At 46.9% G+C, this 27,465-nt stretch overlaps 10 protein-coding genes and 1 non-coding gene across 11 annotated transcripts; 2 read left to right on the forward strand and 9 right to left on the reverse strand.

Annotated features, from left to right (window-relative positions):
- Positions 1-229: 229 nt before the first annotated feature.
- Positions 230-1,581, reverse strand: ARB_00190 (uncharacterized protein; the record flags this gene model as incomplete). Its single annotated transcript, XM_003013327.1, has 2 exons — positions 230-1,339; positions 1,405-1,581. The coding sequence occupies 2 exons, from the start codon at positions 1,579-1,581 to the stop codon at positions 230-232; spliced, it is 1,287 nt and encodes a 428-aa protein (XP_003013373.1).
- Positions 1,582-2,266: 685 nt separating this feature from the next.
- On the reverse strand, positions 2,267-3,529 carry ARB_00191 (uncharacterized protein; the record flags this gene model as incomplete). Its single annotated transcript, XM_003013328.1, has 6 exons — positions 2,267-2,346; positions 2,409-2,457; positions 2,520-2,620; positions 2,675-2,810; positions 2,879-3,407; positions 3,468-3,529. The coding sequence occupies 6 exons, from the start codon at positions 3,527-3,529 to the stop codon at positions 2,267-2,269; spliced, it is 957 nt and encodes a 318-aa protein (XP_003013374.1).
- A 294-nt stretch (positions 3,530-3,823) lies between these two features.
- On the forward strand, positions 3,824-6,810 carry ARB_00192 (uncharacterized protein; the record flags this gene model as incomplete). Its single annotated transcript, XM_003013329.1, has 3 exons — positions 3,824-3,840; positions 3,898-4,152; positions 4,227-6,810. 3 exons carry the CDS (start codon positions 3,824-3,826, stop codon positions 6,808-6,810), a joined length of 2,856 nt encoding a protein of 951 aa, XP_003013375.1.
- A 913-nt stretch (positions 6,811-7,723) lies between these two features.
- On the reverse strand, positions 7,724-7,817 carry ARB_00193. Its single transcript has one exon. It is a non-coding gene; the product is annotated as a tRNA-Lys (tRNA).
- A 471-nt stretch (positions 7,818-8,288) lies between these two features.
- Positions 8,289-8,745, reverse strand: ARB_00194 (uncharacterized protein; the record flags this gene model as incomplete). Its single annotated transcript, XM_003013330.1, has 2 exons — positions 8,289-8,401; positions 8,469-8,745. 2 exons carry the CDS (start codon positions 8,743-8,745, stop codon positions 8,289-8,291), a joined length of 390 nt encoding a protein of 129 aa, XP_003013376.1.
- Positions 8,746-9,678: 933 nt separating this feature from the next.
- Positions 9,679-15,805, reverse strand: ARB_00195 (nonribosomal brevianamide peptide synthase FtmA; the record flags this gene model as incomplete). The annotated part of the gene is made up of 3 exons (XM_003013331.1): positions 9,679-9,828; positions 9,922-15,147; positions 15,332-15,805. The coding sequence occupies 3 exons, from the start codon at positions 15,803-15,805 to the stop codon at positions 9,679-9,681; spliced, it is 5,850 nt and encodes a 1,949-aa protein (XP_003013377.1).
- Positions 15,806-18,621: 2,816 nt separating this feature from the next.
- Positions 18,622-20,175, forward strand: ARB_00196 (MAK1-like monooxygenase, putative; the record flags this gene model as incomplete). Its single annotated transcript, XM_003013332.1, has 4 exons — positions 18,622-18,790; positions 18,859-19,404; positions 19,573-19,879; positions 19,935-20,175. 4 exons carry the CDS (start codon positions 18,622-18,624, stop codon positions 20,173-20,175), a joined length of 1,263 nt encoding a protein of 420 aa, XP_003013378.1.
- Positions 20,176-20,428: 253 nt separating this feature from the next.
- Positions 20,429-21,804, reverse strand: ARB_00197 (dimethylallyl tryptophan synthase FtmPT1; the record flags this gene model as incomplete). The annotated part of the gene is made up of 2 exons (XM_003013333.1): positions 20,429-20,570; positions 20,633-21,804. The coding sequence occupies 2 exons, from the start codon at positions 21,802-21,804 to the stop codon at positions 20,429-20,431; spliced, it is 1,314 nt and encodes a 437-aa protein (XP_003013379.1).
- A 1,557-nt stretch (positions 21,805-23,361) lies between these two features.
- Positions 23,362-24,864, reverse strand: ARB_00198 (protein kinase, putative; the record flags this gene model as incomplete). The annotated part of the gene is made up of 5 exons (XM_003013334.1): positions 23,362-23,564; positions 23,615-23,774; positions 23,830-24,125; positions 24,177-24,493; positions 24,554-24,864. 5 exons carry the CDS (start codon positions 24,862-24,864, stop codon positions 23,362-23,364), a joined length of 1,287 nt encoding a protein of 428 aa, XP_003013380.1.
- Positions 24,865-25,313: 449 nt separating this feature from the next.
- Positions 25,314-26,622, reverse strand: ARB_00199 (uncharacterized protein; the record flags this gene model as incomplete). The annotated part of the gene is made up of 2 exons (XM_003013335.1): positions 25,314-26,268; positions 26,339-26,622. 2 exons carry the CDS (start codon positions 26,620-26,622, stop codon positions 25,314-25,316), a joined length of 1,239 nt encoding a protein of 412 aa, XP_003013381.1.
- Positions 26,623-26,818: 196 nt separating this feature from the next.
- On the reverse strand, positions 26,819-27,442 carry ARB_00200 (uncharacterized protein; the record flags this gene model as incomplete). Its single annotated transcript, XM_003013336.1, has 2 exons — positions 26,819-27,276; positions 27,319-27,442. The coding sequence occupies 2 exons, from the start codon at positions 27,440-27,442 to the stop codon at positions 26,819-26,821; spliced, it is 582 nt and encodes a 193-aa protein (XP_003013382.1).
- Positions 27,443-27,465: the final 23 nt, after the last annotated feature.

Raw genomic sequence — 27,465 nt, forward strand, 5'->3', positions numbered from 1 at the left:
ATGGCCCATATCGAGTTTCGTATTTGAACTTCGGGGTGGAAATGTGGAAATACATTCAAAGCAAGAAAAGAACGAAGAAAGACAGCAGCTAAAATATGTATAAACATTGCTCGTGCTTGTTAAAAGTCCTTTGACGGGAAAAAAGAAAAGAAAAGAAACGGCCTTCAACTCCTCCCTAGTTGTTCGTTCAATCATTAAAGTCGTCATTATCTGGCCATTTATTCTCTTACTAGCACTGCCGTCGATGCACGCCATCCCTGATTCCCTGCCGATACTGAAAATCCATGTTGAAGTCAAAGTAGTAGCTGTCTTGAGCGACAGCTCGCCAATAGTGGTCTCGGAAGTGAGTGACTTCGTCGTGGAAGAACTCCAATCCTCTGTTCAGGAAACATGTCATTCCATGCAAGCCAATACCCTGGTAGGAGGCAGATAGTGCTTCGAATAGTATCACTGCCATGTCCGCACATTTTTCAACAAATGGTCGTCGGAGGCCAAGGTCCTCTTCGTAAAGTAGATTCATCCTACTTGTACAGGGGCAAATTCTCCATCCCTTAACGGTGCATCTGCGAGAACAAGTGCAATTCTCAAGACATACACAAAGATTTTGCTGGACATATAGGCGGATCACTTCCTGGCTATTCTGACGTCGAAACTCGCCAACAGTTATACCGTGTAGCATAGCACATGCTGCTTCTCTGTTTGCCTGTATTCGTCGTTCTTCCGCATAGGCCGAGTTGGATTTCCATGCTGGTGGAGGGGATTTAACCTTGACGTCGGCGCATTTGCCTTGTTTCTTCTCTCTTGCTGTAATACCCATGTACTTCTCCCTCAAAGTTGCAAATATCATCTCTGGAGAAGCGTCGTAAACTGGGTTAAGTCCGCTCCACTTCATGCGATATGGGGAGTCCGGGTCGGTGATAAGGCTCTGTATATATTGGCGGTAGCCAACAGGGTCATCGGCGAAGTACCCAGCCTCCTCACCCATTAGCATGGTTTGCTGGATATAGTCTTCTTCTTGATGGCGAATGAGTTCTGTGTTGAGCACACCGCACACTTCCTCTGACAGTAGGAGACATTTGCATGCCTCAAAGATCAATCTAAGGTGTTTGATTTCTGGAAGGCCCTTGCTTCGAAGAAGCCTTGAGTTGGTTCTAGCAAAACGATAATCAAACTCGAAGCTCTCTTCAATGTCTATTTGTCGGATTTCACTCTTCACTCTTGCAAGTAAGATATAGAACAGGTCTTCAACCTCTGCAAGGAGCTTGGCGGAGTATGGCTGTGTCAATTCTTTCTCCACTCGGGCAATATGAAATTTTATATCCGTTGGAGTGTCGTCCAACTAAATACCGATTGTTAGCCTGATGTTCTTTTGAAATGCAGCTGTTCTTCAGTATTCCCACTTGCTTCTGATCCAAATGCCTTGAGAATTTCAGAAATCATCTTGGCGACGCCATAGACCTTGGAATAAGCAATGACGGCTCTGCCTTGCCTCTCGGACTTGTTGTCTTCAAAGGTCTGCGGACCGCAGAATTCTGCCTCATTTGACCCCGGAATATACCTAACTGGCTGTAGGAACTCCATTGGTTTTTGAAAATATCTTAAGGTGGGTATAATTGGTTTCTTCAAAGGGGGTGGAAAGGGGTGGATTGTGAATTCGAGAGCTGTATATCAGAGATAGCTGGCCGTGGTGAGGATGGATGGAGCTCTTGGTAGGGTTCCTGGAATAAAGCGTCATGATGGAAAAGAAAAGGAAAGGCCGAACTGAAAGGGGGGGTTATATATATGTGGTGGCTGGTAGTTTGTCCTCGATTGTAGGATGTGAATTCACCTAGGCTGCCTATTCAAAGTTCCTGTGTTATTGAACTTTGAATGCAACGATGAGCTCATAGAGTTCCATTGAGCAGGCCAAACATCGATATCCCTCAATAGCCTATTCAATGCTCAGATTTTCTTCTAACCTTCGCAACGATACTCGCTTTGATCTGTGAATAAAGTCCTTTGGGCGTTGTTCAGATGGGTTCATTCAATACGCGACCCAGCAGATTGGGGGCTTACTTATCTAATCAAGCACTTAATGCCAGCATACGCGATTTCTCCTGTAATTTATTTGGTATAAGGGCAATTTGCAGAATCTCGTCAAGGAAATATGCATATATTTAACTAGACTTATTGTACGTGGGTTCAAACAATTGGAATTGTGACCGTTGCGCTGAAAAACCAGCAGCACGTTTATTGAGAGGCATGTCTTCATTTGTGTTAATTTTCTCTAACCTTGGACACGGAACGTCCTTCCACTGGCGGTCTTTCGCTCCTTTTCTTCATTCTCGGGTCTCGCACGGTTAAGGACTAGAGAAAAAGGTACAATTAGTATAAGCAAAGTGGTTAGCGTTGAATCTAAGCAAGCTTACCCTGCAAGAAGTCTGCAGTGCGTTTCCGCATTCTGGTGTGGATATAAGCCTAGACAAGTAGGTCAATAATTGGAACACGTCCTATTTGGTGGTATATATTCAGGATCGTACCTTTGAAGCTTTGATATGATAGTGGAAGTAGTCGCGGAAGGTTTGTATGTGGGATATCGTCTCCGCACGTTTTTGTGGCAGGAGGTGACGGGGATAGAGGACTATATACCATTAGCGGAGTTATACCGAGATATTGCTTGAGCATTTGGCCTTACCGAATGTGATGTAGCCGACTTCCCCATTTCGGGAGTCCTTTAGGCCTGGAATCCCTTGGAGTTCTAGCGGTGGATCGTTGCGGAATAGGACTTGGGGGGCGTTTTGTATAGCTCGCCTTCGAACGTCGGCGAATTCCTGTCAAGAAATCAGATTATAAATCCAGAGATACATAGAGAAGGGGGGGATAGGCCATTATGGCATACCTGAAGGAACACTTTACCAAAGATCCTATCTGTCTCATCCCTGAAGATTGTGCTGAAAATAACAGTGACGCAATCGTATCCAGCCTTGATGAATATGGCCTCCTCATCTCGGTAATGGACAGTCATCACCTCTCCACCATCCTTTAACTGTTGTGGAAGAGCTTCAAGGGAGTATTTGTTAGACTCCTCCTCGAGTTTTTGGAACTCTTCAAATCCTCTCTCGAAGGGCGAAGCCATGGCATTCCGTTTCATGAGCGCAATGCTCATAATTAGTTGATCCCTTGCCTCCTGCTCAGTAGGGAGATCCTCCAGGTCTATGAGGATTGAAAAGTCATATCCAGGCTCTGGGGATACAATGTATGGTCCGTATTCTCTCTGAAGGACGCCCTCCGCACCATATTGTACCAGCTCGCGGAAGCAGCGTACTGCGATGGAGATGAGGATTTTGGATTTAGTCTCGGGAGTGGAAACATGAAACGTAACGCCGTCGAAATCAGATACTATCTGATCGATCGAAACTGGGGCAGCTCTATCATTGATTGTCAGTTGAATCTATCCCAAGGCAGCACACATTGGGTGGGGTATTTACCCTGAGAACCGCTCAGTTAGCAGCGAGTGTATGAGAACGTTGTGGTAATCTAGGAGTAGCATCTTTAGGAAACCAGTATCATAAAATCAATTCCGATAACCACGCTGCGCAGACGTCATGTACGTGTTGTTTGGACCTGTTTTGTTGCGCTGTGATACTTCTCCGTTCAACTGTATCGGCGTCAGCGATGCGTTCACTCGTCTGCACTTAATTACGTAATCTTAAAATTGCTACACTGGTCTTTGAGGGCAACCGCAGCTTATCCGTGGAACTCAATATTTCTTTTGCGCATTTCGAGACTTTGAAGCTTGGTTGAAGGGCAGATATTGGAGTCTCGTCTTTGACGCAAGAGAAATATGGTGAAGTCGTATTTGTAAGTTCTGCTTGTCGCTCTCAATTCGAATTGCTACTAACAGTATGCTTTTCATAGAAAATTCGAGGCTTCAAAGACTTTCGGCCTGGTCACTTCCGCCTCAGCAAATGCGGTTTGGCTGAAAGATGAGAAGACGGCCGGCTCAGTTCGAAAATCGGGTTCTGGACGTGCAGTTGTAGGCGCCGGAGAGAGTGTTCTATGTTGGGACATCAAGAAGGGGGATTTACTTTCAAAATGGACTGATCAAAAATGCCTGGCGCAAGTGACAGCAATTGCGCAAAGCAAGACCGATGAAGACCTTTTTGCAGTAGGGTGAGGATACTCTTTTGAGGAAATACCATACTTTTTCTTTATGGTGGATAAACTGTCTAACTCAAGAGCTATAGGTACGAAGACGGCACAATTAGAATATGGGACTCAAAGTTAGCTACCGTGATGATTTCTTTCAATGGCCACAAATCTGCGATTACCAAATTAGTATTCGACGCGCAAGGAACACGAGTTGCAAGTGGCTCTAAGGACACAGATATCATACTCTGGGATTTGGTGTCTGAAGTAGGATTAGTGAAATTGCGAGGTCACACTGACCAGATTACTTCCCTTCATTTCCTGACCACAGGCGCTGTGGATGATGCGGAAGCTCTTGCGCTTAGCCAGCACGATGGTTTCTTGTTAAGTACAGGAAAGGATTCACTGATCAAAGTCTGGGATCTCTCTTCTCAACACTGCATCGAGACACATATTGCGCAAGGAAACGGAGAATGTTGGAGTTTAGGCCTTTCGCCTGATATGAGCGGTTGCATCACTGGTGGTAATGAAGGTGAATTGAGAGTTTGGTCCATTGACGCGAGCTCAATAAGGGAGGTTGCAGGAGGGAAAGCCGAAGTGAATAGCCGCAAGATACTGACTGATCGGGGTAACCTTTATCGCAATGGGAAAGAAAGGACGTTGGGCATACATTTCCACCCACAATTGGATTACGTTGCCCTTCATGGATCCGAGAAGTCGACCGAGGTCTGGCGAATAAAGAGTAACGAGGAAGTACAAAAGAGCCTGGCAAGGAAACGCAAGCGGAAGAGAGAGAAGGCCCGAGAAAAAGCAAGCGAAGGTGGGACGGAAGCAGACGTGGATATGGATGACCCTGCCATTGCGGCCTCAATTACAGAAGTTTTTGTTCCGCATACAATTGTTCGGACAGGAGGCAAGGTATCGTCTGTGGACTGGATGGGCTCAAAGGGTTTACAACTACTTGTGGCTACGGCCAACAACCAACTGGAGACCTACGGAATCACACCAGCCGAGAAGAAAAAGTCTCAGGACCAGGATGAGCCTGATTATAGCCGTGTTCTTTCCATTGATATCCCGGGCCACAGGACAGATGTGAGATCCCTTGCCTTAAGTTCCGATGACAGAATGGTTTCATCGGCATCGAATGGAAGCCTGAAGATTTGGAATGTACGTACGGAAACATGTTTACGGACACTGGATTGTGGCTACGCTCTTTGCTCTGCATTTTTGCCAGGGGACAAGATCGTGGTCGTTGGGAATAAGAATGGAGAAATTGAGGTATTTGATATTGCGTCGTCCACCTTGTTGGACACAATACAAGCACACGATGGGCCTGTTTGGTCGCTTCAAGCCCATCCTGATGGAAAGTCGATGGTTACTGGCAGTGCCGACAAGACAGCGAAATTCTGGAATTTCCAGGTAGTGCAAGAGGAGGTCCTGGGAACCAAACGGACTACCCCTAAACTGAAGCTTGTCCACACCAGGACATTAAAGGTGACTGATGACATCCTCAGTCTACGCTTCAGCCCGGATGCTCGTTTACTAGCTGTTTCTCTTTTGGATAACACTGTCAAGGTTTTCTTTGTCGACTCCTTGAAACTCTTCCTTAACTTGTACGGCCATAAGCTCCCGGTCTTGAATATGGATATTTCATACGATAGCAAGATGATTGTTACTTGCTCAGCTGATAAGACTGTACGGCTATGGGGTCTTGATTTTGGTGACTGCCACAAGTCTTTCTTTGCTCATCAGGACAGTGTCATGGCTGTGGCCTTTATGCCTCACAACAAGGAAGGTGATGGGCATAATTTTTTCAGTGTGGGCAAAGACCGAGTTATCAAGTATTGGGATGGCGATAAGTTCGAGCAAATTCTCAAACTTGGGGGTCACCACGGCGAAATTTGGGCACTGGCCATGAGCCATTGTGGGGAGTTCATTGTAACTTCCAGCCATGATAAGAGTATACGACTCTGGGAACAGACAGATGAACAGATATTCCTGGAAGAAGAACGAGAAAAGGAAATGGAAAGCTTGTATGAGGACAACCTGCTCAAGTCCCTGGACCAGGATGAGGACGATGAAGACAAGGCTGAGGCAGTCGCAGCCGGTAAGCAAACAACGGAGACTCTTACAGCTGGAGAAAAGATCATTGAAGCTTTGGATCTTGGTATGGATGATCTTGCGCTGCTACAAGACGCAAAGGAAAAGAATCTCCCACCTCCTACACGACACCCGCAATATCTTGCTCTTGGAAATATATCAGCCGAGAGATACCTTCTCAACGTTATTCGAAAGATACCCGCTGCCTCACTACAGGATGCACTTCTCGTTCTTCCCTTTACCAAACTCCCTGCTCTATTCACCTTTGTAGATATATGGGCTAGAAAAGGGTGGGATATACCGCTTACCTGCCGTGTCCTGTTCTTCATCCTAAAGACGCATCACACCCAGGTTGTCAGCAGCAAGATGATGAAGCCCATGCTCGACTCTATCCGCTCTCACCTGCGCCGAGTCCTCGACAGGCAAAAGGATGAAATGGGATATAACCTGGCAGCTCTGCAGTTCATTGGCGGGCAGGTGAGAGAGAAGAGCAAGTCGGAATATGTCGATGAAGAGCAGTGGGAACAAGACGAGCAAAAACAGACCGGCGTGAAGAAGCGACAGTACGTTTCTGTTGCATAGTGTGTTTGGTCACGCATAATATACTATTTACTATTTTGGTTGCAAAGTATCAAAAGGGTGTTTCGTTGCATTTGAGGGATACCAAAAACATGTTGATCTTACTTTCTGTTTCACCAAGACGGCGGATTGGAGTTTTTGTACAGTTAAGAAAAAAGTCGATTGAATAGAAATGAAATAAAAGCAACATAGAATCAGTATTAATTCGTTAGTATGCCATGGCTATATCTACAATCTTGGCCATGAGTCGAGGGGATATCCTGCAGTTCGACACAGTAGAAGAACATCATGTACCATCGCCCACCAGTTATATATATCTAGACAGCACCCCACAGCATATCCTAATACTACAGGCATATCATTGACATTCCACGGTATATGGATGGCTCGGCTAGCAGGTTTTCTTCCCTAGGGCACGAAGCAGATTAGCACACTGTACCCACTGGTATTCTCAACGAACAATGTGCATAGCGAGAGGCTGAAAAGGACAAAAGGCACTCCAAAACCATACACAGCTTTCCTCAGCAGAACCGTTATAAGCATCGACGACACAAATAATAAATTAACCCGCTCCATGTGGTAACGGTTGCCATACCTCTTCCGGCTCTTCCTAAAAGTACTTGGTTCGTATGGTATTCATCATATGAAAGCCGTGTATGGCTTGGAGGAGTGGCAATACGTAGGAAAGGTCAACTTACATCTATACTGTCAGTATCCAGTGAGCCCAGCGACATTGAATGACATTATCAGTCGACGGGCGTAGCTAACGAAGAGCTTGCAGCGAAAGAATCAAAAGAGAAAACGCGAAAGCGCAAGCGACTTTTATCCCGGTCAACATAGCATCACGTGGTATGATTATGTAACGACCACAGCAACCAGGACAAAATAAAATAAAAAAAAAAGGGCAAAAAGAGAAAGCCGAACGCGAGGCTCGAACTCGCAGCCTTGTGGTGATCTCAGACCGTGTTTGCTGTAAAAGCCACACGCTCTACCGATTGAGCTAGCCCGGCTTCGATGGTGGTAGGCAGGGCATGGAAGGTATATCAGTGGCAGGTCGAGGCTGCGACGCCTTACATGCGAGTGTCAGTCCTGCTCTCCCTCACGGCAACGATGTCAAGCTTGCCGCAGTTTCTAGATTAAAAAGACGGAAGATGAGGCAGGATCTTAGAAGACGGCCGTGGTTGGTAAAGATGTTTGTGCCGCCTTTGGACTGCGGGGGTTGGTAGAAAGGTGACATTATCAAGGTAGAATACGAGCACGCTTGGGTTACAGGGGCATTCTTTACTCCAACATATCCGTCTAATGTTTCATTCATTTCGTTGAATTTCTGGCTATGTACATCTAGTTGCGTTACTGAAGAACTCAATACGGTACTCTTGATAGTTTCCCGGCTGGTGAATCCTCCAGTATCTTCCAACCAACTCCCGGCAGCAGCAGGAGAAAGCAAGTCTTGTCATCAATCATTTCCAATTACCATCCATTTAGCTGGTACCAGAGCAAGCAACAAAGCCGCTGCCGCTAGCACCGGTGTGAGTGATCTGACCGGCCTCGTCGCAGTTTCCGGTGATGATGACACGGTCAGCGCCGGGAGATCCTATATCATACGGTTAACCACTGCACATGTCGAGCATGTAAAATATGAAGGAGTTTCTGGTACATACCACCGTTGTAGACGCCAGAAGTGCGGAGAGGGAACTCGTAGAATGGTCCGCTGAGGCCCTGGAAATAGAAGCCCTCGTAGTTACGGTACTGGTGAGGGTAGGTAGAGCCGCCGGCAGTGGTGCCGCTCTGGACGTAGTTGCAGGCAGCGTTGCTGGCAGCGGTGACCTGGCTGGCAGAGTAGGAGGTGCTGCCGCAAGTAGTGGCACCTCTGGCCTCGAGGGCAGCTGGGGCGGCAGTGGCAGCAGCCACAAGGGAGAGGAGGGCGAGGAACTTCATGGCTTTGTTGTCTGATCTTAGGTCGAGGGTGTCTTGGGTGGTTGCTTGGTTGGCTGCTCCATCACCACACTCTAGGGACAGCCAGCTCTCTTTAAATGTCCAGCATGATCAGATAGATCGAGCAGCTTGCCAGGCTGATTACTTTACCTGCTTCTCTCTCTCGAGCTGGTGGAAATCAGCCTGACCATGGACCATGGGACGCGGCATCCTGACTGGTGGGCGGGCCGTCGATCAATGGCAACAGCTCTCTCGCTACTGTCCCGCAAAAGTCAAGGAAGACGAGCCACTCAACGCCGTGGCCTGGGCAGCATGTGCGAGTTGGTGGAACTCGAGGGTTCCATTTTCTGAGGAATTCGGCTGTCTGCAGATGTGCTGGATACGAAGCAGAGCTCAGGGACGGACATGGCTGGGTATCTCAATTTAAGCATCACCTGAGGGGCGCTGCCGAAGCGCTGTCGTTGGCTGCCAGCAGCAGCATCCGTGGTATCGTAGTCGTCCTAGTGGCTGATCCCCCAGGCTGCTGGCCTTGTCGTTGCATGCAGCATTGACGAGATGCATGCTTAGCTGCCTGCATGAGTGGACGGACCTGAGTTTGTCGTTCTTCTTGGAGCAGGCGTCCGTACGGGTCTCGCCGAAGGTGCAGCGGAGCTCGGTACATATAACCACCACCTGTTGGTTAGTTAGCTAGCCTGCAGATGGAGATAGTTAAACAGGCCGAGACAAACATCGAATTATTGGGAGCTACAAACCAAAGAATCAAGCACGCTGGCATTATATCTAAATATTAACTAATCATAACTAGCACACATATATACTTGTAAAGGAAAAAGAAAAGAGAAAGGGAGGAGGTCAAATAAATATCCTCCTGCTATGTAACTGGCTGATATGGTGAAAATGTTCAAAGAATGTTCAAACGAATTTTTATCGGAGTTATTACCGAATATGCTCGGTGATTGTCGAGATGGCAAGCCGGAATTCCCGTCCGACGGCGATGGCCTGCTCCCTGGTTAGGACGGATGACCAGTAGGTTATGTTTGCCGTCATCTCTGCTTCTCCAACAGTGACCACAGTGACAATGTCATACTAAATAGTGCGTTTCTGTCAGCCATGTGCAACCACCAGAGGGAGATAAATTAACCATATTGACAGTAGGAAAGAAAAAGAAAACTATCGTACCTCCGTAGCCTCCCGGGTCTCAAGTGCTTCAAAGTGGACGCCCGGTTCCTTCTGGTTGCTGTTGGACAACGGCTGTTCTACTGATAGACAGGTGTTGAACAAAGATCCGGTGCTGTCTATACGCTGCATCACCTCGAACAGTGAGCAGTACTGGTTGGATAAACGGTTTGCCATCGCGACCTGATTCTCTTGCAGACATTCTCTTAAGGACATATTCTCACTTAGAGTGAGCCGACATGCAAGAACATTGAATATAGAACCGACAATGTCATGTACTCCCGGTAGCGGTGCCTCTCTGCCCGTCGCCAAGGTCCCAAAGCACACATCGTCAGAGCCAGTGTGCTGTCGAAGTACGACACCCCAGGCAATCTGGAGCAGGTTGGTAATCGTTAAGCCGTTCAAAGCACACAGCTTTCTCGGCGGGCTAGGATGCCCCAGGCTCACTTCCACTGAGTTAAGAAAGTCCGTAACGGGCTGTATTTCTCTCGGCAGCCGCGGGAAGTGGCATGGCTTTGCATCAGCAAGGTATTCGAGCCAGAAGTCCATGCAGTCGGGTAGAGAGAGGGCATATGAGACCCAAGAGCTATACTCGAGCCCTTGCCTAGGTGGGAGCTTTCCCTCGTACGCTAGTGCAAGTTCTTTGATAAGTAATATCACGGAGACTGCATCGATAATGGCATGTTTGCCTTCCATCTTGCAATACACTTGGCCAGTATTGGTTTGGCAGATAGAAAAGACATGTGGAAGAACAGGGCCAGCGTTATCCCTCAAATTCAACGTTGGGTGACGTAGGACGCGCATGGCTTCATCATCTGTGCAGGAAAGTATTTTCACTTCGCGAGGATATGAATTGAGTACAACATGCGTCAAGGTCCCGCCTTCAATACCTTCAAGGGCAGCCTCAACTAATATCGTCCGCAAAGCAGCATGGCGCTGTGCGAGTTGATACCACGCCTTTTGAAGCTGGACTGGATCAATTTGATTTGTTGATCCTATCCTTTCAACTTTCCATATTGTGTGAGAGACATATGCATCGTTCCCCAATTGAGGAATAACTAGTCCTTCGTGGTACGGTGTGCATGGGTATACTTCTTTAATGCTCATAGTAGTTGAAGACCCTAAAAGATTTTCCACCTCCCACTCAAATCGTTTTGTTCGCTTGTACCTTGCTAGGTTCGTTGATGGTGGCAGCTTGGCAGCCTGCTTTGATCTCGCTGTTATGAGGCTCACTGTCCTTCCTTCAAAAATATCCATTGCCGTGATTGAAAGCTTGTCACGTTGACATTGTGACACTACTTGCATCACAGAAATGGAATCACCTCCCAAAGCGAAGAAGTCTTCGTCGGCCCCGACTTCTTCGGGTTTCAAGTGCAAGACTCTGGAGATAATAGATGCAAGCTTCCTTTCTGCTTCAGATCTAGGTTGTTGGCGGCCTGATTTCTGCAGCCAAGCTTCAATTTCGTTCGAAGTCAGCCGTGTTAGAGCTTCCTTCAAATTCTGGCGGCCTTGTGCACAGATGCCATTATCCCACATATATCCAAGTGGGATACACATGGGAGGTGCGGCAACGAACTCGGTCACCGTGTGAAGCTGGCGCTTTAGGAGCGCCAATGTCTTCCTTGAATCAGAATTTGGAGACGCTAAAATAAAGGAGTTATTAGGAAGAGGAATGTCCCCCTTTTGTGGTCCCTGGTCATTGCATGGCACGAGAAGGGCTAACCTTGGGTTAGACATTAGTTTGGGGGTGATCATCTCTGCATACACATGTCTGTTCCCAATGAGGTTTCGGGCAGCTGCTTCTATAGCTGCCAGTCGGGTTTTCTGGGAATTTAGCTGTTCCACCTTGCATTCGTCGTGAACTGAAGAACCAAATTCACACATATCCATCACCTCACCCAATGTTTGACTATCCACAGAGTCTACCAGCCGAGTTAAAAGGTATTCCAATTGTCCCAACATGGCGTTCACTTTGTCCAGTGATAAAACAGAAGCGTCGAATATGGCTCGTACCGACACCGACTCGACGTCAAGCTCACATATCACAGTCAGAACATAAGTGCAAAACTTCGTCTCGTCCTCGAGCGACTCTCCAAGTTTTAGAAGCCAGGTTTGAGGATGTTGATTATTCTTAGAGGAAGGCTGGATCACCAGCAAACTCTGGAAATCGCAGGCAGTCGATGCCTCAGGGCTGCAAGTTCTAATTCCCTGCATAGCTGTCTGCTCAAAAGGAATCAGAGCCGTGGCATGGTTTTGGACTTTTCCTAGAGCCACCTTGATGGGATCATTCCGGTCAAGTACAGTACGAACTGGGAAAGTTGCAATTGTTGGGCCAACGATCTTTTCAATTCCAGCAACAGGTGCATTTCTACCTGTTACCGTGGCGCCATGGACAACGTCGTTTGATTGAGTATCTTGCGCTATCAGCATTGCCCAAGATAACCGAATTAGCGTTGATGCTGTGAACCCTCCCACTCCAGTTGAAGCTCCAAGTGGAACACTCCTGCTGGCCACTGCTATTTCTCTAGGTACGTATCCCTCGGGCATGCGGAGAGGAAATACTGGAGCTTTTAAGCTCTGGAATTCGTTCTTCCAGAATGTTTTGGTACATTCAGGATTTACAGCCGATAGGTGGTGAACAAACGGAGCAAATGGGAATAATTCAACCGTCCTACTCTCGTATGCTGCTTCAACGATCTGTAAGATTTGTTCATAACTCCATTTATCAAAGAGCGCATGGTGCATTTCCAGAGTGAATATTGGAGCTTCATTCTTCTGGTGGCAACTGTTGTTCATGATACATCTGACAAGGGGGGTTCCATAAGACATGGGATCTGCAGCTGCCACATCTCCATCTTCGGAAAAAAACCATCTCAATTTGTCTCTGACAATTACCTGGAGAGCTCGGAAAGAAGTATCCGTCTGGATGATGCGAGTGCGCAATATAGGTGTTGAATTGAAGGCATAACACCAGGCTTCGTGGAATTTTTGGGTATCAATAGTGTCAGGGAGGCGAAAGATGAAGCGTGCCTGGAAAGAGCCGGGATTCCTTGCACTCCAAGACATGAGCCCTTCTTGCAGTGGAGTGCAACCATATATGTCTTCAATTTGGTCTCTGCTGATTTGACATTGTTCAATTGCCTGTTCGGTAACTGTTTGCAATTCGGATGTCTTCAGCATGGAAAAGGGAGCGCAAATTTGCATTGAATCCTGAGTAACGAATTCCATGGTTTGTGCCATCTCATATATAGTAGGAGCAGCAAATAACGAGGCAACTTTGATTTGTAAGTTGTATTCCTCTCTCGCCATACCAACCAGTATAATAGCACTAATCGAATCTCCGCCGAGTTCAAAAAAGCTGTCCTCCCTTCCAACTTCATCTTCAGACAATCCAAGCACCTTAGAGTATAACTTTTGAAGAAGACGTTCAGAATCTGTGGTAGGTGCAGCTTTCAAGCTGCGCGAACCCATGTTTTCCTTCAGGGAAGATTTTTGAAGAGCGGACCGATAATGCTGAAAGTCTGACTCTGGGAGGTTTGCAACTGCATTCCTTAGTATCTTCCTATCTATCTTCCCGGTCCGCGAAAGAGGCATTTTGACGAGAGGAATCACGGCTGTGGGTATCATATATCTTGGAAGTTCATCTCGCAGTTTGTCCTTCATTTCCTGAGCAATAACTCGAAAGTTCTCATTTAATGGTCGAACTAATGAATCACCAATATGCTCCTGGATGCCTTGTTCTTCCGCAACAAACAATACCAAGGACGGGGATTTCTCTTTTTGACTGGCGGGAACAACCACTTCGGCAGCAACGACAGAGTCAGGAAACCATTTCTGTGTATGATGTTCCACCTCACCGAGTTCAATCCGCTGTCCATGAAGCTTCACCTGAGTGTCCTTTCGGCCCTGGCACATTATGGTTCCATCAGAGTTATACCGTGCAAGGTCTCCTGTTTTGTAAAGCCTCATGTTACCGCCCATTGGGAACACCTTGGGTATCCAGTCTGGATTCTGGATGAAGGCAGAAGCTGTCTGTTGAGGTCGATTCAGATACCCCCGACCGACAATGAAACCTCCAATGACTAGTTCGCCCGTAACGCCGATGGGCACAAGTTGATGATGATTATCTTTATCCACAATCCAGCATGTCCCTGCGTATGAACGGCCAATGTTTCCAGGCTGGCAATCTTCTGACAGGACTGTTGACACCACAGTACACTCAGCAGGGCCATAGGCACATACCAAACGCACTTTATCGCTCCACATGGATATATCTGCTGGAAGCATAGCCTCTCCTCCAAGTACTAGTGTTTTCACGGATGGAATATCTTCCGGCCGTAGGAGTCGTGCGACAGAGGGCGTCAGCTCCATCCAGTTCACGCCGAGGCCAACTATTGCATCTTGAAGTTGATTGACGCGCTGTGATTCCGAGGGTATACAGACACATCCTCCCAGGATCAAAGGAGTTAGGTTCTCATGGATGCTTACATCGAATGCGTATGATGCGAATTGCAGTACTCGAGAGGAATGGTCGAGATTATGCGCGTTGCTGCTCGATATTGAATTCAGACAAAACGAAGCATGCTCTATCATTATTCCTTTTGGTACACCTGTTGAACCCGAAGTATATGCAATGTAGGCAATATCATCGGGTCTGACAGGTGCCTGACGAGGTATATGTATCCTTTCGTCATTTTTGATGGTGTTGTCCACGACAATAATTGTCTCGATGAGGCTGGAGCTAGCGGCGCGTTGCTCAGCAGAGGAAATGATGACCGTGGCCTCTATATCTCTGCAAATCGCTTCCGTCCGGCTGCGAGGATATGAGGGGTCCAGCAGGACAAACGCTGCACCAGCCTTGAGCACTCCTAAGATAGCGACGGGGGTCCATTTGCTCTTTTCAAACTGCAGAGGAACGACGGCGCCAAGTCCGATTCCACGATCCCGCAGCTTGGCCTGCACGACGGATGAGAGCCTGTCCAGCTCTCGATAGGTCAAATCACCATCCCAGGAGCACACTGCCTGAGAGTTCGGGCGCATCAAACACTGCTGGCGGATAAGGGTCGGGATGTTTGTATCGAGAGGTTCCGACGGCGCTTGGCTGTTCCACGAGATGATCTGCTGCAGGTGGTGGTTACTAATAATTGAGTTGTGGTCGGCTAACGTGCAATGCGGTTCGTCAATAAGCGACTTCAAGATACGCTCCAGCTCACTCGCCAGGTTCCGAGCCTGAGCATCGTCCACGATATATCGAGAGTACCAGAGCGAGATGCGTGGGACCGGTGCACTTTCATTCAGATTGACTATGACTTCTAAACCCTTCGGTTTTCAACAAGGATTTTCCAGATCAACCCGGTTAGCTGACACGTTTTCGCCTTGATCAAAATGAGGACAGCGAAGAGCCAAAGCTCACCTTCAGGTCATCACAACCCTGTAATGATTCACATGGCCCAAAGAGAAGACCGGTGTTGAAGCTCGCATTATACCCTGAATCCTCGATTTGAGTCAGAGAGACCGCGAGAAATCCTTGTTTTTGCTCATCGATGGAGGCAACCCATTGCTCGAAACAGGAGGGGGTATCCGAACGTCTGCATCCAATACCAAGAATATCGTTGCTCTGGTACCTGGTAACAGTACGAAAGGCAACAGGATTGGTATCTGTATACCTCGCAAGCAGAATCGACCAGGCTATTTTGAGGGTTGACTTTAAACAGACGTTTCTCTGATGAAGGTCCAATGGCTTTAACTCCACAAAGCCGGTCTTTTCATGTTCACGTTTCACGGGCCGATGGTTTAGCTTTGGAAATACACAAATGTTCGTGCTTTGCGATGGTTCATTGTCTCTTGTGCTTGCCGTCAGGCACACGTCTGGATTGAAGATAGTCATCTGGAGACAACACACCCTCACATAACAGCGAGGACTTTTCTTCTATTCTGGCATGGATCTATTGAACGACTAGCGAACAACCATGAGAAGATAAGTACTCTATTACTCCGTACTCTCTCCTTGCTGATTTTATCTTCGGGCTTTTCTCAACTTATCCACATCCACCATGAGCTTAGCCCGTACTCAGGCTAGCTCTATTTATACCATTTCCTCATATGTTCCACTTGGTCGTCTTGCAGATATCCCGAGGAGGATGTTTTTAGTGACATCCGGGGCCTGTCATTGACCGCTTTCTTGCCACCTGATGGAGCTTACGGCGTGTTGTGGCCCTGAACTCCTCTGTACCAGTCGAGGCTCATTGCGTATACAGAGCAATATCTGATACATTGAAAATCTGATTGGAGTATCTCCTCGTCATTACTTTTTGAAAACAAAGAATAAGTTAAAAATTAAAAATTAAAACTAGCGTTGAACCCTAACCCTTGCTTATGCCGCTGGCCGTTTTGTCAAACTGTATGGATTTTCCCTCTCATTCCGGACCCCCTCCCCTCTGTGGCCACAGGATGACGCTGATGAAGCCAGCCAAACTCAGCGCTCTCACTTGGCCAGAGACGCTTTACGAGGACTCCATATTCTGCCCGAAGTAAGGAGTACAGTGACAATCGAGCAAAACCATAACTCGCGGGGAGACTAAAAGAAGCCATGAATGAGACATCTAAGTCCTCAAATTACTTTACTCCAGCCAGCTAACTAGACATAGCGAAAATAAGGTTTACGGGATCTTTACGGAATAGTCATCCCGTAGTCCGTACCAAGGACCAAAAATTTGGTCTGATCCCAATGAGAGCTGAAAACCCGCCTAGAACGATGATATATCGTACCAGGCCGACGACGCAGGGAGCCTGGGATAACTTCGGAGGTGACGTTGAGGCAACATCAATAATCCCCCGAACAAGGATGATACGACCCGGAGTTAAATATGGAGTATCTGCAGAAGTATTGAGTCGTTATGGAGTACTCCGTACGGAGCAAGTGTGATACAGAAGGATCGCCCGATCTAAACCTTGCTCGTTTTTTTCTTTTCTTTTTTTCTTTTTTTTTTTTTTTTTCCTTTCCGCCTCGATTTCTTTTTCCGCCTGTTAGCTCACTCGTTAGTTAACGAGTTTAACGGATGAGTTACACCCGCCAACTCACTGACTACCGAATTTAACAAAGTATTAGCCGGTCGTCGATCTTTGCATATCAGCCGCCTCTCCGCCTCAATATACAACTTTATTCACATTGAATACAGAAAGAAAAAGAAAAAGAAAATAAATAAGTCAGTGGGCATCTGAGATGAGGAACTCAGGCGGCCATACTCCGTACCTGATGCAGCTGCCGAGACTTGGCTTTTTGTTGCGCCAGGGCAGGCTACCTCGGGAGAGAGTGAACGAACCAGTGGCATCCATACGGAGGAAGCTCTTTCTCATGAATAATTGTTAGTGGTTTTACAAGCCGGCTAGCCCCTGGGATGTCCATGCGGTTACCCGTTCCCAAGACCAAACTCGCGAACTAGTCAAACTCAGGGCCAGGAGGGTCCAGCAGGGGGCTGCGATTATGGATTATGGTGGCCCGAAAGACATACATACAGATCTGCAGGGATAACTAGTCCGTATTTTGCATGGAAAGTAAGTGACAGTTGGGCAACCAAGGACCGCCATGAGAGACAGAATCAGGGGTACATCACGGAGTAAGCAAGAGGAGAATCGGGAATCGACTTGTAACGAAACGGCTACACAGAAAGGAGGCAAAGGAGTTGCCATGCGCTCTGTCATGCCGCTCGGGAAAAAGGAGTACTGAACACGAGGTTATCTGATGTGACATCTGGAGAATTCTTGACATTTCTGATCTTCATGGGAGAACACACGTTTGTTCAAACCCAGGCTGCAGATAACCTGGTCCCGCCCCGTGTCGGGGAGCAGCATCTGACGGAAAAGCTCCGGGTCCCTTACAATAATAGCGAGGAGGATCAGAGATTACTTGCCAATATGCATCCGATGGCCTGCTGCATTAGTTATTGAAGGCGAGGTGTCCCCGCTGGAGAGAAAGGCCTGGGCTCCACCGCTCCATCTCAGCCCTCATGGATGGAGCAACGAAGGACGATCACAACGACGCCCCTGTCAAAGCAACAGAGCTGGAACCAACGCCACGACAGTATTGATCTTCAACATCTCAGCAACCGCGCTAGTCAGGAGAAGGTGACTTGTGGTGTAAGATACTCAAAATTCGGGACGGTCTTGAAAGCGGGCTGATGCATTTTCATAGCCTTGCGCAGAGGACTCCCCCTTCTTCGAAACCTGCTTGTTTCGATAACTAGTGATAACTACCGGAAAGTCAGACGGCTGTCTCCTTTAGTTAGTAATGGAGTGCTCCGTACACAATGAGAATAAAGGACGGCGATGAACTGCTTTTAAGTGGAAACATACATCACCACGTACGGATACATAAAGATATGATTGTGAGTTTTAAGCGTAATAGTAACTGTAATAATACGATGAGATCAGTCATAACATTTTGTCCAGGGCATCAGGCTCAGTTTATAATGAGATACTTAACTGCGGGAGTACTTGCCGGTCAGAAAGAAAGTTCTTCAATCGGCGCAGTGATTGCTTGCTATAAATAAGTCTTATCCTTCCCTTAATATCAGGCTGCATGTAGTCAAAAAGATCACTTTATACGAACTCTTTCTCACCGAAGAAAAAGATAAAAATAAAAATAAGAAAAAAACCGAGTATTTCTGCCTTCCAATTTAGCTGTTCACGGCTGTGTTTACGGAGATGGCAACTGCTGGAGTTGGCCCTGATGGAGTGGCCCAGCCCCATTCCTCTGGAATCAAAGTTATCATTGTCGGCCTCGGAGTGGCTGGGCTCACAGCAGCAGTAGAATGCCACCGTAAGGGGCACACTGTAATTGCCTTTGAGAAGGTGAAGGAAATGAAGCCTTTAGGTTGGTTCTCTGTCCACTGTTTGCGCTTCAGTCAATGGGAGCCATTTCACTAACACGAGAGATACCAGGGGATGGAATCGGCCTTGCATCCAATGCTGCCCGTGTCATTTCGAAATGGGGCGGCGGCAGCATCCAAGAGACTCTGGAATCATTCACCTCGGTGATGAATCCGTCTGCTATCTATGACGAAACAGGCACGCTGAAGGCAAGGGCGCCAATACCAGGTTACGGCAAAGGTGAAGGGTACCTCTTGCATAGGGGAGACCTGGCATTGACCCAGTTTGATCATGTAAAGAGTCTGGGTATCGATGTGCGCATGGGGGTATACGTCACGGAGTATTGGGAGACAGAGACGGCTGCAGGCGTGATTGTGGACGGAGAAAGAATAGAAGCCGACTGCGTCATCGCCAGTGATGGAGTGCATAGTCAGGCAAGGGGCCCAATCACTGGCCAGTCTCCTCGTATCCGGGCCTCTGGAAGAGCCATTTACCGCGCTTGGTTTGATGCTTCGGCGCTGGAGGGCGCTCCAGCGGCCAGCTGGATATTCGAGCCCAGGACTGAGGGTGCCGACAACGCCCATATATTCCTGGCGCAGGATGTTGTATGCATCATGAGTACGTCCCGAGACAGCAAAGCCATTACTTTGTCATGCATTCATTCGGTAACTAATAAGCTAACCCGGCCCTCTCTCCAAGCCCATCCATCCGTGTCTAGTCAGCTAATCATTCGTCCGGGGTTGCCTTAGGATTCTCGTGGGCCTACCGAGCGTTTCTACTATCCAGCAGAAGTTGATGATGTACTTGAATACATCAAGGACTGGCCTGCGAAGCCCAAGATCGAGGCTGTGATGCGAAGGATTCCCTCTGGTAACCTTATTGATTATCCGCTATTAACAGGAGACCCAATTGAGAATTGCGTGTCCAAAGGTGGAAGAATGATTCTCATTGGCGATGCTACTCACCCATATCTACCTACTTCTGGCCAAGGTGCCTGCCAGGCCATCGAAGATGGAGCAGTTGTTGCAATAGCTCTGGAGCTTGCCGGGAAAGACAATGTGCCTCTGGCTCTAGAGGTCACCAAAAGAATGAGGTACATAGCATTACTGGAAGCCATAATCATAACTGCACTACTGACGAATGTATAGGGCTCAAAGAACCACTGAGATCCATAAGCTGGGTTTATCCGCGCTTGAATCACTTGTCAACCCTGATTGGAGCGAGTCTGAAAAGAACTCTAAGCTCTTATCGATGCCAAACCCTGGGTGGGTTTTGAACCATGACTGCCAAAAGTATGCCTACGAGGAGTACAGCAAAGTGGTTGCATCCATCAAGGACGGGACTGAGTACAAGCCCCTGAATACACCTGCAGCACAAGTGTCAAACTAGTTAAAACTAGAAAGATCCAATAATATCTAGCTAAATTATAACACTTCAAGTCATATTCCTGCAAACAGTACTCAAAAGGCCTTACCAAATCTTTTCTTGCTTGGCTAACGAATTTGCCCACTATTTCAACGACTTTACCATGGATGCTCCTGGTCTAAATGAAAATTTCCAACTAGTTCAGTGAGAAATAAAATAGCATTAAACATTTTCAAAATAATACCATCAGATATCCTCAGCACCCACACTATCTGGTTCATTTCTGCTCATCCTCCAGCTTCCACATGTATTCAGACGAACTGTGATAATACACAGTGATGTATACACCGTTTTTCTCGGTGAAGGCAAAGGAAAGCCAAGAAATCACGCATGAGGTTCGGCTAAGATCCAGGTTGGGGCTGTTAAACGGGTTAAGTTAGCCATGTGTACAACAGTTGAGGAACAAGGAGATGGCACATACTATAGGGCCTGCAACTTATCAACGTAAGTCTCGGCAAGCTCCGTCCATCCGATCTGTGCAAAAAAGTCACAAAGACCCTTGGCAATCTGGAGATCGTTCTCGCCGTGGGTTGGGAGGTAGACTTTTGAGACAGGGTGTGGGCTACCGGGTGTGATCTCATAATTTATAAGGACGGGAGCTTTCTGGCCCTTGGAGGGAACCTGCATTGGGTCATCAAAATATGGTACCAGTTCCCGCACTCCTTCCGCAATCCCCGTTGCTTTCCATAGCTTAGAGAGCAGCTCAAAACCTTCGAGGGTAACTGGATCATTTACACGGCCACCTAGCGTGTACAGATCCTTAATCATACCCATCGTCACATCTGCGCTGCCGAGGTACATCTTGAGCCGGGATTTGGATGGTGCAACGCAATCCCAAGCGAGGAACCCAATGTTAGACCCAAGGTTGTTGGCCAGGATGTATTCCTTCAACAGCCCAAGCGCCGCCGAACAATCATTTTTCTTCTCAAAGTACTGCAGGCTCTCAAAAACCAAGGTCTCGATAGGGACGCCGTTCGCGGTCGCTTTAGCACGTGGATAGACGTACCCCTTCACTGATATTTGGCCGTCATCCGACAAATCAAAGCCCGGTGCCATTTGAGTCTTGAATACACTGACATCAATGTTGTTCTCAGCAATATGACGCTGCTCGTTTTTGCTGACTGTTAAGCAACTCGAGAAATAGTCCCATAGCTCGGTGTCGAAGTTGCAAAAGTCATAGCTAGCGATCTTTGCCATCAGCTCCTTCGTTGGAACTTGATTGAATGGATCAATAGGCAAACCGGATAGGTGGGTGCATGGCTCCACGCTGATTCGAACAGTTGACTGGCCCTGTTTCCTATAGTTGACGCTCAACTCGACAGGGACACCGCTACGCGTGATAGTGCTTCGCCATGTCCTTTGGGGAGGGGTATATGGCCCAAGAGATGGAACGAGGACTTGAGATAAAAGTAGCAGGTATTGATATTGCGATTCATTGCTGTAACCCGAATGTTGGAGGACTCTCTCGGCCATCGGGGCAACATCGTGCCACCAAGATGCTTGATCAAGGTTCTCAAATTGGGTCACCTTGCTGATGACGCTGTAAGGGGATGGAGCAGCGCCTGGCTTTTTATCCATTGTGACAGTCGTCATGTCGATTTGGTAATCAGGAGATATAAGAGGCCAACGAAAGTGGATGGATGTAGCGGGCTTGGAGTAGGTTGGGATAGGGGCGAGATTGGCTTGTCCACAGGTCGCATCAGACGGCACCCGGTATATATATAGATGATTGGTAGCATGTTTAACATACGCCGCTTGTCGGTAACGAAACAATTTTCAGCTCTTTTGGGTGAGATGCGCCATAATGCGAAGGCCAGACAGCGCCCAGTGGCTACCGCACTTTTGGGCATCCTGACAGGCGCCTGTCGTTGCCACCGAGCATGGAGTAAACATAAACTACTTAAACTTTGATAGCGCCCAAACGCTAACTTTTCTATCCACGTCTCACACACAGTCCTTTGGCTAACCAGGGGCCAAGTCAGAGTATGATTCTAGGTTAGAGTTCAGCTACCCGGGTGGGTAAAACATAACTCTAACTATCTGGAGTAGTTAAATATTACATGTCTCCATAGTTAAGCCGTACATCCCCGTCGATCAGGGAGAAAAAGAAAAAAAAGTGGAAGACATTTGCTCTTTCAGTACTCGGTAGTTACTCTGTGCATGATACAAGTCCAATTTTAAAGTATGTGGTTGGAAAAGTCCCCGAGAAAAATTGTGTCCCCTAACTAGCCAGTTACACTTCAGTGACCAAAAATATACCCTGATACAGCTGAGGAAGACAGGGAGGACTCCGTATCAACTTCGTATAGCCTTGTGCTGACATCTGGGCAAGCAACTGATTGTTATTGGCCTAGGTCATTATCTTACTTACTCCGGTTACCCGATTATTCCGTACTGAATATGACATGGAAACAGATGTATTACTCTGGTCTCCCCTCAAAAAATTAAAAATATCCAAATAGCGCTGCCGCTGCTAAATTACGAGTATCTAACAAGGGGGAAAGACTGCCAGGGTGCACAGTTCTCGGCCACCAATCATTGGCCATGCTCCATGCTACGTAGTATATTGGCGTGGAGCCGGCAAATGATTTCTGGCAAGGGACTGTATATGTACTTACACATATTGATTTTGAATATTCCTTGGCAAGGTTGTAGTAACCAGGTGGCTGGCTTGATACATGAGCCATGAGTGTACGAAATCGGACCTGGCCAGTGCCCAGGAGGTCAAAGTGGTCTATGACGGCTGCTTTTGATCCTTGACAACTCTACCAAAATCCCATCTCCCACAAATGTTATTGGACAATATCAAAGACTCCTCTTGAAAACATTTCAGCAATTAATGATTCATTCTTTCTCATTAATAAATTCACTAGTTAACATGAGTTGTGAGCGAATGCTGTTTTATTTTATTTTAATTAACAAGCCAGGCAGTGCTCGCTCTGCTCGCTATAAGAGAAAAAGAAATATTCACTACTTCCCATTGGATTACTGGATTATTTTATTATAATAGGTTGAAGGGTGATAGGGTAGGTGATAGTTATATATTGACGACAACATCCTGTAGCAGTGTGTCAGGCGATTGGTCATGGCAAGATTCTCGTTGATGTTATCTAGATACTACTTGGATGACTTAATGCTTTTGTGTGCCAATTACACCGAGTTCCTAGCGCGTAAAATCTCCTGCATTAGAAAATCATCATAAGCAAGCTCTTCAGCTGTAGGCCTTTCCTCGGGAAGCCAGCGTAGCACTCGTCTCAGAAACCCCAGAAAAAGTTCCCTATCTTCACCGGAAAATCGCGACTCCCTTATCTCAAACGATTGTTTTGGTATAGGTATAGAACCTTTCCAGTTTCCTGAAAATTAGGCATTAGAGGTGACCAAAAATATTATACGAGAGGCTTACCTTGGCTGCCCCAGTACTCGTTAGACTTTTGACTTCTTCTCAGAAACTGAGCAGGAGGAGGTCCCATTAAAGAGACCATTTCCGCCAGGTGCTGCTCATCATTCAGGACTCTATTCTTTTTTGCAAAAAAAAGATGACTGCGTTCTGCCAAATCCCAGATCTATGACTGTCAAATTTCAACCCACAGGTTAGTAGCCGGTACAGATTAGACATACCATAGTGCCCATTGACCATATATCAACCTTGGAATCCCATTCCATGCCCAAAATCACTTCTGGTGCGCGATAAATACCTGGCATAATATCGCCCCTATGATTTTGGGGTCCAATTCTTGCCTCGCCTAAATCAGAAAGGACTGGCAACCCAGTAGCAGTAGGCATTGGTCGAGAATAGTAGACGTGGCGATCATCCAACACTTTTCTGGCAACTGGTCGCCTTTTTTCATCTTCCTCGAGTTGAGCTAGCATGGAAGTGTCCTCAATTCCTTGTAGCAAGTTGTTCGATGAAATATCTATCACCCGTATTAGTACCTAGCATCTCATGAACTAGTGGTATTACAGACCAGTGTGGATAACGTTGTTTTCATGCATGAAAGCTAGGGATATGAGGGTGAGCTGCACGCTTCTCTGAATGAAAGCCTTTGGCAGCGCTTTACCATCAGACATGCTCTGGAATTCAGTAAAACTCATCCCCAAAGGCTTGTATATCAGGCAAGTATGTTTTCCGTGAGGCCCATCAAGCTCAAAGGAATCAAGAACTAGTCGGACCAGCTTCTTTCCGAAATGATCACCAGAATTGTTCAAGTGCTCTGACGCGGTGAGTTCACGGTCAGGTCTTCGTCCACGGGTACATACTTTCAGTGTGTAGTATTGATGGCTTCTGTATCCAATTAGATATTAAAACGCAATTGGTCAATAAAGTCTAGACATGGAGTCATACTGAACGTCACGGCAAAGCCATATTGTTGAAGTTGAACCAAATCCTAATTTGGCAACGATCCGATATTTTGACGCAAGCACATCTCCGATATAAACCGGATAAAAATCTTCTGCAATATATTCCGGGAGTTCTTCTTCTTCGATCTTCCGTGAAGAGTCCAGCTTCACAAAGGGTGTTGTTGTTGACAGTTTGCGGGATCGCGAGACTGATGTTATAGGTATTGACGGTTTAGGGCGCCGTGGACCGTACGCGTACAGGGTCGGATATTTGAAGGTTAACAAAGCTCTCAAGCCGCGTCGGCAGATTGACATTTCTGGGTAATCAATAAATGAATACTCAAGTATTGAGCTCCTAAGGATGATTGTTCACAGCAATTACAATTTTCGAACCTTGGCGTGGTAAGCTAACTTGTTAGTTAACTAGTTGTTTATCCAGGGCGAGAGTGTTAGTTGTTAACACTTACTTAATACAGCGTGCTCGTTCCGTCGAGGTCCGCTAACTTGAACCTAGGTAGCTACCTTAAGTAGCTGTACAGGGGCCTCCCGTTGAGATTCTTCAGCACTTGTCACATACCAAGCATATTTACTCATAGAGACAATATCAGTGGAAAAACTGGGGGTTTAATTGGGGCCTTAACTAGTAGTTATCGGCAGATTGCACCGCATGTAAAGTGGACTTGGCTTTATATAGCTAGCAATTGTTTCTAGTTTTCCCCGAAATGCCAGCAGTTAATAGAGCACAAGATCGTAGAAGGTTGGACTCAATCAGTCAGCTTCATCGTCCCACAGGCAGAACATGTCCACCATTGAGACTCCATAAAGGCTCCGCAACAATGGCATACCCACCCCAAAGATCGTTTTGGCTTCGGAGGCTGATTCTTTTCGAGCTCAATAATAGCCTGGACTGCAGATTTGCGAGTTTTCGTCCCACCATGTCTTCCAGATGGATACAGTTGCTTGCCAATCTTTTTTTCCTGGGCAAGCTTTGAAGTCACTTTGGAAAGAGGTGAAAAATTTGCGTCTGAGGTACGCTCGGTAGCGCATACTTCACAGGCAAGGAACAAGGGCTTATTGATAAACGTACAAGTGGAACACGTCCAAGGCTCTATGTCGTTTATATCCGAGTTTGACGAGAAGACGGTACTGTCTGATAATTGAAGTTTGGAAGAAGCTGCCGCAGGGTTCGGTGTTGGGGGTACTAGAGCCCGAGGGCCCATAGGATTCGACGAGCTAGGAGGTGTATAGGAGTCGCCATATTGTTCTCTCTCTTCTTGCTGGATAAGATCAATGTAGGCTTCCATAATAGCTTTCTCATTTGCATCTTCCATTTCGGCCTTAGTCCGAAACCCATTTCGAGTAGCCTCTTCTGCAAGTCTATCGCCTTCTATAGTTCCACTTGCACAACCTTTTGTAACTGTAGCTCGCCTCTCGGCAGCATCTGCAAGAACTTTTCGTATATCTGCTCCTGGAAGAGCTGAGGCACCACCTAGTTTCTTGCCAGTGCCAGAAGACAGCACACGCCGCTTTTCTGCCGCGGCACGCGCGAGTCGACGAGCTTCATCCATAGGTATTCGTCTTCCCCCCAGGCGGTGGCCGGCAGATAGAAATCCTTCACCAGTATAACCTCTGCTTAGCAGCTGCTCGTGTTCATCTCGAAGTTGATTCCATAGTGCATGGAACTTTTGATCATGTGGACCATGAACTATATGACATAACCTAGTTACTATCAGACTTGTCTGCTTCTTTTTATTTCCAGGGTATTAAAAGCTTTAAAATGACAACTTACTCATGAAGCATAGTGTCAACCACTTGTTCTATTGGAAGAAACTGCCTTTCATCGTATGGCTGCCTTAATCGAAGACATATTTTCTGTCCGTGGTTCACGTTTAACCCCAGTAGATTCTGGGTAGAAGGGTAAAATTCACAGAGAGTCCCAACCTTCCACATCCGCTGCCGCATAATTGGCTTAACCATAGAAGCAACTTTGCGTAGGGTTAATAGTGCTTCTGCTTCACGAGGTCGGTGTTTATCATGTTGAAACTCCGAAACAAGAGGGTCAAGCTCCCTCATCCTGTTTCCCTGGGATATTCGATCACACTAGATAAACAGGCTGCGGGGATAGTGCGACTGCTAGGAGAAGGTATTATATCAACTGTTGAATTTATGAAAATGATGATCCAAATGCTAGATAATCTCCTTCGCAAGCTAATAGATTTGTAGCGAATATACAGGGTATCAAAAAGCTCTGGGCTGCCGGAGGTGTTGCTTAAGGCAAGAAGATCGACTGTGAATCCAGGTGGTTAGCCTGCTCGGAGTTAACACTTGTCATTTCCGTGCCTGGATTTATAAACCACAGTCTGCTGAAGACGCTTCGGCCGTTTTCTTCACCCTTCTCTTCACCCTGCCCTTCTTGATCTTCTTCTCTGTCCCCCTGGGCCAGGCTGCTATCAACGTCGACGCGGCTCGAAAAGCTTAAGATAGCAAAAAACCTTATCTTATCTAGATCTAGGTTCTTATTTATTCCGCTCCGAGGGCGGGAAACGGCGGCAGAATCTGTCTTTTCGTCATCGAAGTTTTTATGAAGCTCACCAACTCGCGATTGCTTGCTCAATCGTCTTAACTTGACCAAATTATATATAACTAAAGGAGAAGACAGCTGTGGCTGTATGCTGGTCAGCACTGAAGTTAAAGAGCCATGACGAGTGATGATAACTTCTTCTTCAGCTATGTGAGTGAGCTTTGGTTTAAAACATTAGCTTTGAGAACCTAGAATGCTGATATAGATGGCTTCAACTATATAGCTGGCTTGGGTTCCTACCAACGTGACAAAATACTCCAACGATCTGGCAAACTCGATTGATAACCATGTTGAGAATGCAGCTCTCTCCATTCGCGAAACTTTATCCAAGCAGT

The sequence above is a fragment of the Trichophyton benhamiae genome (genome assembly GCF_000151125.1).
Source record: "Trichophyton benhamiae CBS 112371 chromosome Unknown contig00070.0, whole genome shotgun sequence".
In the NCBI taxonomy this organism is placed as follows: Eukaryota; Fungi; Ascomycota; class Eurotiomycetes; order Onygenales; family Arthrodermataceae; genus Trichophyton; species Trichophyton benhamiae.